The sequence below is a fragment of the Biomphalaria glabrata genome, chromosome 6 (genome assembly GCF_947242115.1).
Source record: "Biomphalaria glabrata chromosome 6, xgBioGlab47.1, whole genome shotgun sequence".
Lineage (NCBI taxonomy): Eukaryota > Metazoa > Mollusca > Gastropoda > Planorbidae > Biomphalaria > Biomphalaria glabrata.
Genome location: NC_074716.1, coordinates 43,767,139 through 43,780,954, shown reverse-complemented (window position 1 = coordinate 43,780,954; position 13,816 = coordinate 43,767,139). Strand labels below are relative to the sequence as shown.

At 33.2% G+C, this 13,816-nt stretch overlaps 2 protein-coding genes across 2 annotated transcripts in view; both read right to left on the bottom strand.

Annotated features, from left to right (window-relative positions):
* LOC106058201 (cleavage stimulation factor subunit 3-like) overlaps positions 1-534 on the bottom strand; it is a 69,128-nt gene extending 68,594 nt beyond the window's left edge. The window contains exon 1 of the mRNA XM_056031414.1: positions 530-534. The gene's annotated coding sequence lies outside the window, so the exon portion shown is untranslated. The remainder of the gene's footprint in view (positions 1-529) is intronic.
* Positions 535-2,963: 2,429 nt separating this feature from the next.
* The window catches only part of LOC106057501 (activating signal cointegrator 1 complex subunit 3-like), a 180,310-nt gene continuing 169,457 nt past the window's right edge, over positions 2,964-13,816 (bottom strand). Inside the window, exons 38-45 of the mRNA XM_056033454.1 lie at positions 11,716-11,850; positions 9,806-9,861; positions 9,096-9,264; positions 7,882-8,033; positions 6,182-6,332; positions 5,761-5,872; positions 5,156-5,247; positions 2,964-4,553 (exon numbers count right to left, since the gene is read on the bottom strand). Coding sequence (XP_055889429.1) covers positions 4,245-4,553; positions 5,156-5,247; positions 5,761-5,872; positions 6,182-6,332; positions 7,882-8,033; positions 9,096-9,264; positions 9,806-9,861; positions 11,716-11,850 — 1,176 coding nt within the window. The 3' untranslated portion in view covers positions 2,964-4,244. The remainder of the gene's footprint in view (positions 4,554-5,155; positions 5,248-5,760; positions 5,873-6,181; positions 6,333-7,881; positions 8,034-9,095; positions 9,265-9,805; positions 9,862-11,715; positions 11,851-13,816) is intronic.

The window sequence follows — 13,816 nt, the reverse complement described above, 5'->3', positions numbered from 1 at the left end:
ATAAAAGTATTTCACATGAAGCTTGAATATAGCATTGCTTAAAGTCTACCATGAAAATTGAATATTTTTGAAGTTTGTTTATATTCTAAAGGTATAAGACATTTTTAAAGTTGTTCATTAAGTTTTAGTATTAGTTCTATTTATGTTATTATTGTTGAAAAATTCCTATTACCGCTGCTAGCCTTCGATACATAGGTATTTTTTTAAAATCTTGAAATCAAATCAAACCTTCGATATATTGGTATTTTTTTTAAACCTTCAAATCAAATCAAACCTTCGATATATTGGTATTTTTTTAAAACCCCAAATCAGAAATTTCAAACATCTATGCTCCCAATACATTAATAAAATACCTCATTAGACATCTATGGGATCTTGATGTATACAGGTAAAAATGTGTCACAATTTGCATCAATAAATTTCATGATCTTTAGATTAACCTTCACATTACCAATAGTTAAACCTTTCAAAGAAAATTGTTTTGCTTATTATTTAAAAAAAAACTTATTGGAACAAAACAAGAGTAATGTCTAGATTAGAATCATTATATTTGAGTGATAACAGAGAGCTTCAACATCTAAGATACTCATTCTACTTTTTCCTTAGGAAAACAAAAGACAGAAAGAAAGGGAAGTAATGCGGAACTTACAAGCTCATGAAGAACTTAAACAGTTATGTTTGTTATGTTATTAGTTCAAAAGATTTTTTTTTAGTTTGCTTTTATACACTTTGTTTGTGAATGTTTATGCAATGTGTGTGTGGGTAAACATGTTTTTTTTTTCTAAATGTGTGTGTGGTTGTCTTTATGTATTTGTAAATGTATGAGTAATAATGTGCAAGCACTTTGTAAATATGAGTGTGGGTTGTACATTTTTGGTCTATCTGGTAGATGATGTTAAGGTCATCTGTATCTTTGGCCAACGGTTAACGATCCGGGTGTTATGTGGCCAGCACAGCGGCCAACCGCCTTCACTTTGAAAGGGGAACTTTACTTTTTTTGTGTGTTTGTTTTCATGTTTGTAAAAGAGTGACCAACAATTTATTAGGTAATCTGTGTGATTGAATATACTATATATTTTGTAAATTTAGGTGTAATATATTGCTTGCATTTTTGTAGCTATGCTTATGTGTCAACATGTTTTTGTAGATGCATGTGTCATAGTGTGCAAGGATTTTACAAAATATTTTTGTATGTTAGTATGTTTTCATGTTTTTGTAAACAAGTGAGTAAATGATTGTGAACATTTTAAAATATTGTTTTTTGTTTCTGAAAGTTTTTACTTCTAATTATTTATTTTCAACATGAAAATAAATAGAATTTAATACAAATTAACAGTTTGACTTTTCAACTGTATGAATTAAATTTTTTTTATTATGTCCTGACCCAAATCTCTTGCGGGAAATCAGGTAATGGTCTTAGGAAGGGTTTGAACCCAGGACCATGATGACAACAGTCTGGAGCACATACCATCAGGTTGTATTATCAAAATACTAAATCAAATCAAATAATTCAAATGAAGACACACAATCCAGAAGTTCAAATCATGACACACAATCCAGAAGCTTAAATCATGACACCATCCTATGAAGACACAGACATTATCAAAGTTAACCAACCTGAAGTGAAACACAAGAAAACTTCCAAATCTCAAAAAGTCTCTGACATTCTACAGCAACTTTTGGATGTGATAAAACAACAAAGAAAACAAAATGAATTTTTTGATAGACTCAATACAAGTGCATCAAAGAACTTAAATAGTGAATCACAAAGACTTTTTTTTTTTAATTTTGTAAAATGTTTTTACATGTTTCGGATATATCTTCAGAGTTGAAGATATTCTACTTCCTAGTCTTAATCTCCTGCAGGACGAAAGAGGATGGCAGCGTGCAGGGTATGAAACCAGGACCATTGAGACAACAGAACGACAGTCCATCATGCATGACCAGGCAGCCAAAAGTGGTCATCCTTGATTCTAGTCAGTGTCAAAGAAATATAAACAATGTCTTGAAAACATTAAATGGACTAAATTCTGTAACACTTCTCCTTTGAGGAGCCAATGATCCATTAGAAAGATGATATATGGCTCATCCTTTTGTATGGTTGGTGGCTTAAGACAATGTTCTGTACAATAGCCAACCACTCTAAATTTCCCCAATTAATGTCTGGTACCCGTTAGAGTTGGGGTGTCCTTATAATCCAGAAAAATCCAGTCTTAATGAGGAATTCAAGTTAAAACTGCTTGGTTCACAAGCCAAGAACTCTGCTACTTTATCTGCTACTTTTGAAAAAATTGGGAAAGTAGATCAAAACTTGATTAAAAATTTCTGTTTCTCAAGTGTGTAAATTTCTGTTTTAATAAATAACAATATTAAGACAATAAAGACATATGAAAAGAATGTCTGTGCTGTACAAATCAAGTTTTCTATCAAGGTTTTTCTGGGGAAAAAAAGATTGGCAATGTAATGTCTTAATTTTCTTATACATTCAAAATTGATGTGAAAACATTTCTCAAGTTATATATTTATTTGTTTAAATTGTGTATTTTAAATTCCTACCAATGGTTAAAAAAAATGATTCAAATCTTTCTCCTTTGACCTATCTTTACAAATTAAAAAAAACTCCCATTGTAATGAAGGCCTGTAGATATTCTGTAAAATTGAATTTATACTTTTGTGTGCAAAGAAAATCAATGCAATAAAAAAAAATATATTAAATGGCAGCACTAGAATTAATTCTATTCATAACATGTATGCATCATTCAATGTTTCAGCACTATGCTTTACATTTGTATTTATCTATTAATAAAATAACAAATTTTAAGTGTAAGTACAGTAAGCCTTTGACTATATTGTTTTATTACTAAAAATGAATACAAAAGTCATGTCAATGTCCACTGATTTTTTATTTTTTTGTACATTTCAGTGAATACAAAACAATTATGTTTTTAATATTATCTGTCTGTCATTTGATTGGCAGTGTGTGTTTCAAAAACATATTAAGTTGAACCATGAACACAAAGTTCTAATTTATACAATAAGTAAAATGCACTTTAAAAAACACTTTTCTATATATGTATTTTATTTTCATGAATAAATGTTTCTTAGAACTGCTTAGAAATGACACAAATATTTGAGGAATTCAAGAGAAACTGTGCCATAAAATAGGTACAAATTAAAACTTACTAATTTGAGTTTCTAACCATCACAGTGAGCCTATAGACATATCTCAGTGTGATTACAGACTTACCTAAGTGTGATTATTAAAAATAAAAGGCTCAAACAAGGATGTGACATACTTTCTTTTCTAACTTTCTAAGAGAGCACACAATAACATTGGCTAAAGAATGGATTATAAAGTCTGGTAATTACCAAATCATCTTTTATTTGTTGAAGAGAAGATTAAAATGTCTTTTTTAGCATTCATGATTTGTGTTTACTAAATTACTGAATAGGTTAACAGATTAAAAATTTCTGAACTCCTGGTTCAAAGGTAGTAACTTTCAAAGACTGTATGGCAGCAGCTAAGTCATTGATCAAGGTCTCAAACAATTAGAAACAAACACGCTAAAAGAAGATCTACTTGGTTCCCAACCAGCAGCTAACAGAGTACTAGGACTACAAGTTATTTAGGGTCTGTAGTCATTCTAAATGTGGAGTGACCAGGAGATATCACTGTTAAAAAACAATTTCTTGATACTTGTTATGAAAGGATCAAACCGTAAACAGAATGTATACACTTTTGATTAACTGTAGAGTAGCTAGACATTCAAATGGAATTAGAAATTTTAAATTACAGACTTAACTAAGACAACTAGTTAATAACCCCAAAACAACACAAAATATAATTTATTCATAAAAAATAGTTGCCTTTCCCATAACCCTGATCCAACAATGTAATAACAACATAGTATTATTTTCTTAATTTAAAGAAGAAAAAAAATAGAACACAAAAATAACATGCTATTTTATATGAATACTAGATTCATATTCTATATAGGTCTGTGTAATTATTGCTGGTGCACTGTCAATTGAAAGACATCAAAAGTATCAGTTTTATTTTAATGTTACGTTGGATATCCAGAATCTTCTATCCAGAATAGAGGAATAATTTCTTGTATAGCTCTTTACATTATTACAAAATATTTTACGTTCAACATTGAATTCATATCTCTCACAAAAGATGGTGAGTCAATATGACTCAAAATAGTCTAAAGCTACAAAATAGTCTTCAATAATAGTTAACCTCAATAGTCATCGTCAGCCTTCACCTCAGAGTTGACCTGGGCCTCAATACTGGGCTCCAGCACATCCAAACAAACATCATACTGCTGATCCAGACCCAAGTAGGCATCGCTCATAAGATATAAAGTGTAGATGACACGTCCCACAGTTTGAGGGGTGAAGATGGATATGTTTGCAGTAGTACGCCCGCGTACGCAGCCGACACGCTTTAAGGCAATGACTTCTCTGGTCTCGATGTTTCCAACCACTATGATCCAACCTTCATCTTTTGGTTTGGGAAAAGTTAAAGAATGAGCTTTGCTGTCTGTTTTCTAGAAGTAAACAAAAAAATATCTTGATAAACATTTTATCATGCTAGTTCATTGTTTTCTAACTGAAAAAAAGATGTTGGTAACATTTTATTTAAAAAGTTTATTTCTTATTAAGTTTTTAGATGATAGAAATCAGGCTTCATTAGCGGAATGATTTCCTGTTTCTAATTTCCATGTATATTGATATTTAGAACTGAAAGAGCTTGAAAGCAACTTTTTGAATTGGGAGTCTTTACCCCATTCAAAATAAGTCAATATATTTCCTCAACAAATTATTCAAACGAGCAAGGCTGTCACCTGGTACTTATTCATTGATTAGTTTGTTTTGTTTTTTTTGCTTCATTATCTTTTTTTAAGATAAACTGTTATAGATTAATATTTATATTAACATAGGGAAAAATATTCTCCAATTAAAACCTAAAGATTCACGGATCAGTTTGAGCAGATTTAGTCATTTTTTACAGTGGTCCTCACTTTTCATTTGAGCCGTCTCTTTATAAGTCTTTTAGTTATAAAGTGTCTAAGTTTCTACCAAGTTTCTAATCCAAGATGTCTAAGGGTTTAGCATTACATTCTAATTCTATTTTTACCTATATACTAACCTTGCTTCGGTTAATCCTCCTGAGTGTAACGTGAAACAGATATTCCTGGTCAGCGTGGACAGTTAGCCAGCAGCTCTCTGGTCTGAATCCACCTGGTGTGTAACAATAAAAATAATACAATCACATTTCACAGAAAAAAAAACAACACAACTTTTGTAAGGTTGATGCGATAAAATATGAGAATGATCTGATTTTCTTTATCATTTTTTACATTAAAATAAAAAAAAATCTTTAAACATTCAAGGAAGTATTATTTTGTATTACACAAGCTTGCTAATCTGCTTTGCTCTAAAATTAAAATTTTAAAATGTATTGGCAGTGGTTTTAAAAATATTTATAAGTATTACAAATACTTATGAAAAATAGAGAGACAGAGTGGCAGGATGTCATCTAATACCATTTTTCTTCAAAACAAGAATTTGCCCTCAGGTTGTCAGGAATCAATATCTTTACCCAACAGTAGGAATCTAACAAATGAAATATTCACCCAACTAGGGGCTACATTGAATTTGGAGTCTTAAGAAAGTTAACCTTATGACCTTAAATATTAATCACTTATATGAATTGAGACAACTTAGCAGAAGCAGAAAGCTGTACATACTTACCATTATACCTAATGTTTGCCTGCCTGGTACAACTCTGCCTCTCTTCTGCCAGCCAACCTTTGACCTCTACATTTACCTCAATCTTAGGCAGTCCCACCAAGACATCAAATAACTGTGGATATATCAAACCTTGATTCAGAATGAAAATGTTTGGACATTATCGTTGGTCACAGCACATAGCCAGTTTCCTAAAAAAAAATCTCAAAACAGCAATAACTTGTTCGAAAAAATTCAGCTTCAAATTGTATTGGGGAATCTAAGAAATAATTTGAAATACAAAAAGCACCAAATGATTAGAAAACTCATAAAATGAACCCACAAATTTTGCGATGAGGTTTTCCAATTTAATTTTAAAATTGAAGTTGAGATAGAAGTACGCTGAAAAACTCACAGATGATTCAAAAGAAAATGGTAAAAATACCTGATCAACTTGCTGCTGCTCCATTATTCCATCCAACAAGGATGCCAGTCTTTCATGTTTACCATCACAAATGTCCATCAGCTCTGGTAAAGTTTCTATTGGTCCAGTGACATTCAAACTATTTTTCATGTCATTTCTTTTACCCAGTGATCTACAATAGTAGAGAAGCATAACAAAGATTTCAATTAAACAAATCATAACTCAATTTTCACCCAATTATTTTTGTGAACTTTCCATGATAGTTAAAAAAAAAAGGTTACAAAGACAGTTTGTGTGGAAGCACAAACTCAAAATTGGAACCCGAAGTGGTCCACCCATGCAGGTAAAAAGGCAGGTTTCAATATTTTCAGAAAGAATATCAGAATGAAATTCTATGAAAGGCAAATGAAAGAGAAGAATGGAGAAAGAAGGTTGACAGATCTTGTGTGGTGCCCCAACAGTCCAGCAGACAAAGGGATAGACGAAAGTGAAGGTGAAGTTAGATGTGAACCTGGCCCAACTGTCATATGATGATTATCTAATTGATCTAACTAATTATTTTGTAAATAGTCAATCTCTTATTCAAAGCCTCAAAAAAAAAAAAAAAAAAAATTCAGTAAAAAAATTTTCAAAAAAATTTCCTTTGGTTTATGGTCCGTTGTCACGCTGTAATTCATGCGATAACATGAAAAACTACTTATTAATTGTTGTTTTAAATTATGTTCCACTTATGTGCATATGAAATAGATTTTTTCTCTTTAAAAAAAAAGTTAATATTTTTATTGTAAGTCTATGTAGGACAGAACTTCCTTAACTTAGCAATACATTTGTAAAAGAAAATATTTTTGACAAATAATCGTAAACCGTTTGCATTAATGTGTTAAAAATATGGTGAATAGTAAACCCCCTTACTAAATAGCTTCCTATGTTTGTTAATATTTATAGTGAATAGTTGTAAAAATGGTGTATTTTTATGAAAAAAATGCTTGCATAGTTTTTAAAAATTAGATTTTTCGCTTTAAGAAAAGAAAAAAATAGCTGTTGCATCAGAACTTTAAATGGACTAAAATATTATGATGTTGGATTTTCAATATCTTTTCTAGTTTACATGATCTAAATGGAATGGATGGATGGACGGACAGACAGACAGACCACACAAACTAATAGCGGCTTTTCCCCTTTCGAGGGTCGCTAAAAAGTATTTTTTAAATAAAAGTCGGCAATGCCTTAGGCTAATTGCAACATGTTTACCGGTACAAATAATTAAAACAAAATAAAGTTTAATGAAAATGTCAGTTTTCATGAAAAAAAACAAGAGCCCCCGCCCCCATTCAGATCTTGTGATTGTATAGGGCAGATGATGTAAAGGTCATCTGTTTCTGTGGCCCACAGTTAATGAGGGTGTCATGTGGCTAACACAATGGCCAACCGCCTTTACTTTCCCCAACTAATGTTAGGTACCCATTAGAGCTAGGTGGGCTCAGAGGCACCCAAAAATCCAGAAATTCAAAATCCAAGTCTTCACCAGGATTCAAACCTTGGATCCCAGTTCGGAAGCAAAGCACTTTACCGCTCAGCCACTGTGCCTCCATGTAAAGGGACAAAGAGCATAAAAAGAAAAAAGGTCGGAGGTAAAAAGAGAGAAGGTCACAAAAAATGTAGATGTATGAAAGAGTTATTGTTATTCAAAATACAACTATTCAAAAGTTGTAAATTTATACCTGAAGCAAGAGATATGATATGTCTGTATGTGTGGTAGCGTCAGTAGGTTAGAGTCATACCACCATCTTCCTTGCACTACCATTTGAATCAACATGATGACATTCAGGGAAGTAACCAGCCATCCTTCATCAGCTGACACATCCAGCATGGCCTGCAGAAAGAAGAGAAAATAATGACAGACTAAACAGACAGACCAAACAGACAGACAGAGTTTATATAAGCTTTGTAAAAACGGCTCTAATGATTTTCCTAGAAATTTGACAGTTTATATAAATCTTTGGAAAAAAAAAATTACCAGCTAATTGGCCGTACATGAAAACTATGATTTGACTGCTATTTAAAATCTAGATGGATTTTCTTTTCATTAAAAGATTGAGTCTAAATATTGGCTAACACGTTGACAAAGAAAGGAATAATATGTCTATTAAGAATGCAGCAAGATCCTTCCAAATCCCTACTTCAACTCTACATGACAAGTTAAAAGGATAGAGACCTATGGTTGTCTGTAATAGTCTACTGACTGAGGAGCAAAGTTTGACACATTGGCTACTTGATCTATCCTGTTGCTGATTTTGTAAGACAAATGATGAGAAAAGGAAGACAGCACTGACCATCATCACTTGCTGCAACTCTCAAAGGTCCGACCAACTCCTTACAGTGCAATACAAGAGTTGGCCTCCAGAACTTCAGTGTCCCTAAGCAAGGAAAGAGCTGTCGTAGCTCCCAGCACTTTAAGAGAATGGTTTGAACATTTTGTTAACTGAATCTATACTAGTGACCCAAAAAGTCTATATTAAGCAGATGAAACAAGGGGTAGACAGGGTTTAAGGTTACAAGGTCACCAAACAGGTGCATAATAGGTGTGACAAGGTGAACTAATAACAGAGATGGCCAGTGAGACTAGGTTTAAAGTATTATCCCAAATAAATGACTGGAATATCTCTAGCTGGTAGAATAAAGATTTACAGAAAGCAATTTATTATTAATAGTTATATTATTTATACACCTTGTCTGTAAGTAGTTTTAAGATTCTGCAGGAAATTAATTGGTGACCCAGGCAGGTAAATGAAATATAGTGCAGAAACGTAACTCTATTGAAATGCTGCTGTAGTGATATTGTCTTTTCATATCTTAGACATAAGTTTTCCATTTCAAGATTTGAAATTTACTTTCACTAAGTCAAAGAAATGTGTGAACTAATTGATGCACTCACCTGTAAAACACGAATGGCTTGGTCCAGGACAGACTTTGTGTCTGTGTGGTAGTCAGAAGAGGGCAGTGTGACATGTGTGAAGTAGGCCTGGAGGAGGATGTTAGCCTTAGTGTGGGAGGAGTCTAGTGATGACATGTTGACTTCTAATGGGATTTGATTAGCCAGATCTCTGAAAGTAGTGAATGTTTCACTAGATAAAACAAGTTCCTTGATGTAAATCCGTCAGTATTAGTGCTACCAGTATAGAAAAATGCTTCATAATCATTTACTTTAAAAGAGTGTTAACTTATCAAGAACCATAACTCTCTTTGTTTAAATGTTACTTCCCTTATACAACTTCTTTCATTTAGGAAACTGCAGAAATCTAAAAAGTACAATCCTGTTTAAATGCAATTTTAGCACTAGAAAATAATGGTTTACATTGAAATCCTAACATTGTAGTGCTGGCCACTGATGGCTGGGAATAAAGAAGAAGAAGAATTAAAAATACTCTTTAGACAATGGCTGCCTAGTCATGTATTTTGTGCTCCCAACAGTTGTCCCAATATTCGCTGGTTCAAACCTGCCGACTAGAGTCCTATAGGAGGTTTGGGCTAGGACATAATATTTTCATTTGTCTGAAAACTTACAAGTCAAAATGAGGGAACACTTTTTATATATAAAGTTGGATACATTGGTCCATAACAGAGTGTCTTCCCCTGACTACTCACCCATTGAGTTGGTCTTCATTGTGTCGGACAGGAAGCTCTGCAAACTCGGAGGCATTCTGTTAGAACACAAGTGTTAGGTTAGTGAACAAAGGTTTCCATTTCCCTCGTAGAGTCAACAAACAGAAACATATACATTTGACACAAACATTAAAATAAACAATCTTATGCAGTCAACAGGTAGAGATGTCCAATGTCCATTCCGATGGTCTAGAGGTTAAGTTCACTTAGTGCATTATCGCCAGGGGTTGTTGTCGTTTCTAGAGTCACTGGACCGTTCGAGCCTTGTCGGCGCAGTCCCTTATTTTCAATGCATTTAATTCAATACTTTCTCTCATTTAAAAACTTGGTCCCTGGTGCTGCTGTTCATTTATGTTTAATATATGTATATATCATCATTTGTTTCAGCACCTAGCTTCACTTCCATATTTATCATTTTACTCAGCACTACAACATGTATCCTTTGGAGAGTTTTTTTTTTTTTTTGAAAGAATGACAGAATTCATAATTTTATTTCAACATGTTCAAATAAAAAAATGTCAGCCCAGTTATCTGTTTGGGATGAATGACTTTACAAATCTTAACATAGAAGCAATGTGGAAAAACAATTACTATTTAGTTTTTTTGTAAGAAACTTCCGTTAGGCATTAATGTTCAGATTATCTTATCTTGTCAAAACAAGAAAATAATCTCTGTCTCTAAAATGTGTTAAAAACTGAAGTGTTTAGCCTTGAAACTATAATTAGGTCAACAACATTAGTCCAACCATAATTAAAGTCATTTGAATGGCATGAGAAGAAATAAACAGTAATGTACTATAAAGTACTAAGTGTGCTAAAAGGAGAACAAAGCTTACACCTACACAGTGACTAAGAAACTATTAGATCAAGTGTTTTATATTTCTATAGGAACAAGACCACACCTAAGGAACAAGGGAACTAATTTTAAAAACAAATAAACAAGGGAAGTAATCAATAAAAACGTTTTAGCTTCTACATTAAACTAGACAGATATTACTTGCTGCCCGCGGGTTTTAACTTGCGTATTGCTGATATATTCACTGATATAGTGCATTAGAAACAATTAAAGACGATAATAATGTTATAAGTAAAGCGAATGCATGAATTCATGAATAAAAAAATATTATGAATGGAGCTAAAAATAGCTAATTGACCTGAATTCAATTTTTTTTTAAAATATTGGCGAACGAATGTAGATCTATGTAAAAATGCTTTAGAAAAACAAATTTGAATGTTAATTTGATTAAAATAGATGAACTATAATTAATATGTTCCTGTGTTTAATTATAAAACTATCTTTGCGAAGAGAAGTTCTATCATCTTAGAGTTGAATTAGAGTTTTAGACCTAGGAATAGAGAGATGTGTAACATTTCGTGTAATGTCCAATGAAAGAATGTACGTTAGGAATTCTAAATTCGCAGATATAAGGAGCGAATTTATGTAAGAATGCTTTTAAAACACAAATTTGAAGCTTAATTTTATTAAATAATGAAATCAATAGACTATATCATATAATTGTAATGTGTAAAAGTAAAAATCTATCTGCACAAAGTGTAGTTCTTAGAATTAGATCTAAATCCTTTCAATCTTTTCATGTAAACATAGTAAAGATAGCCAAGATCGATGAAGTTATAATGCTTTCATAGAGTTTATCAACTCTTTTTTTTTTTTAGAGTCTTAATTTTGTTTTAGGGCTACAATACATACACTACGGTCTAAGTTAGTACCCAAGAAACATTTCAGCCAAGTTTTATCAAGATTGGTCAAATGGTTTTGATTTCTATTCGGCATATACATACATACATACGCCTTACATTCTACTTTATAATATAGATAATATTCAATATTGCTGTATTAAAAAAAGGCATTTAAAGCCATCGCAAAGAACTAACCGAGAGGATGTCAATCAATTCCGGGATGGTGCACTGAGAACTCATGACATCACGGAACATCCGGACGGTGGTATGCTTCAGATAGTAGTAGGACGCTATGCGGCCCAGGGTCATTGGAGTGATGGTCCTGTTGTCCTGTTCAAACAGAAAAACAACAAATTATAAAATACAATCATAAAGACATTTTCAAATAGTAAAAAGACCTGCAGCCTAATGTTAGATTAGAAACCAGTGGTATTGTTTGGGCACGTTCGGTAACAGCTACGGATACGGATCTAATGTTTTGATATCAGTGAGGAACCAGACGGAAACCCCAACCCTTTTCAGCACCAGAGTCATATACATTTCCAGCACTCCTACTAATTTCTCAAGTCCAACAGATCCGAGCAACTGCGGTTTCATTGTGCACTGTGAGCTGATGTTTCGATGGGGTCGGATAGCACCGCATCCCGCAGTTTGGTCATCACTGCTGAATATTGCGACATTCCTCTTATATCTTATCTTATATAATACAGACGTTACTTCAAAAAAAGAAGATGATTACGGTGTGTAATTGGTGTGTGGTTAGAAATGCGTTCCATTTATTTTTCCGAGAAAAAATGGACAGATCTTATAAAGGCCGCGGGATATACAATTGAGACCAAAAGGTAAGATACCATAGAAGACCGTCGTAGACAGGAAATGAGAACTTGAATTTGCTGCATGCAGATAAAGGTTTTGTCTACGTTGGTGGGGCAAAATACCTAGGTCGCATGTAGGACTGAACGGTTGTCGTGAAAGACAACATTTCTGTTTAGTCTCACAAGACAAGGCCCCCCCCCCCATATGTTCACAAATGTTCCTATTATGTTCTATTAATGTGTTCCCTTCATTTCTTTTTCCTATTCACATTGTCACAAATGACGTCAGAGACTCTGCGAAATAAATGGGAAGAGCTGGGCGAGACACGAGGGGAGGTGGAATTGAGTCCTAAGACTGAACTAGAGTTTCTAAAACTAACAAAAGAGAAACAGCAGTATCGATGTTACGAAAGAGCCTAGTAGTCGATAAAGCCGATTGTTCCTGTTCCACGTTAGGCTCAAACTAATTAAGGATCAAGCTCTATCTTTTTATTGTCTCTCTCTGTGTCTTCTCGTTTCTTTTTCCGAACCAGCGTCCTATTTATTGGGGAGTCACGTCCTGTGACATCTTCCATGTATCTGACACACACGTTTGTCAATGATGTTCCAGTCATGTTCTTCCTAATCATAGTTTTACAGTATATTAAATGTCAAAGTCATGGTTGTTTTAATAGCATTAAGAATAAACAGCATGTTTACATTTCCAGAAACTACAGTAACTTTCCAAAAGTACTAAAAAATAGCCAAATGAGTTAAAAATAAGCTTTTTGGTTGAAGATTCTGCTTTTTCCCTGTCTTTTGGAGAAGCTTTTTCTAGAGAGGGTGTGTATATTTATAAGTAAAGACAGTCAAAAAGTTTCAAGCTTCATGTTAAGTCTGCTTTTGTGAGTTTATTATTGAAACTGGTGTAATGCACAAATTGTAAGACAAATTCCCGTACGGACAATAAAGATTATTATTATTATTATGTGTTAATAGTGTGTTCTATCTTTCCGTGATTTTTACTTGAAGGATTTAAATGGTTTATTTCGTAAAGATTGTGATTTCTTCACTTGACTAAGAATTCCCGCCAATACTTGAGTCATCAGACTTCTGAAAGTACAAAGACGTATTAACCCTCCAATTACATTGTCACACACACAATCTCTTAAATGTGCTCCCTTAATGATGTTCATATTTAAACGTTGCTCCTTTTCGTTAAACGTTACTCCTTTTCACATCCCTTCTGATTCTTTGACCTTTCTGCTCAATGGACACAAAATTAAAGCGTCAAAACCATGTGCGATAGACAGGCTACGTGGCATATTACCGTAGACATGGTCTATTCCGCATCGGCAGACAATACGTAAGTGTAGAAATTTCAACGGTGCCCATTTCTTCGGCCTCAAGTCGGCTCAGAATCTCTACCATGTATGACAAGAGTTAATACATAGATACGCTTTTGATATTGTTATCTTATAACGTAAGATATGATTTCAAAA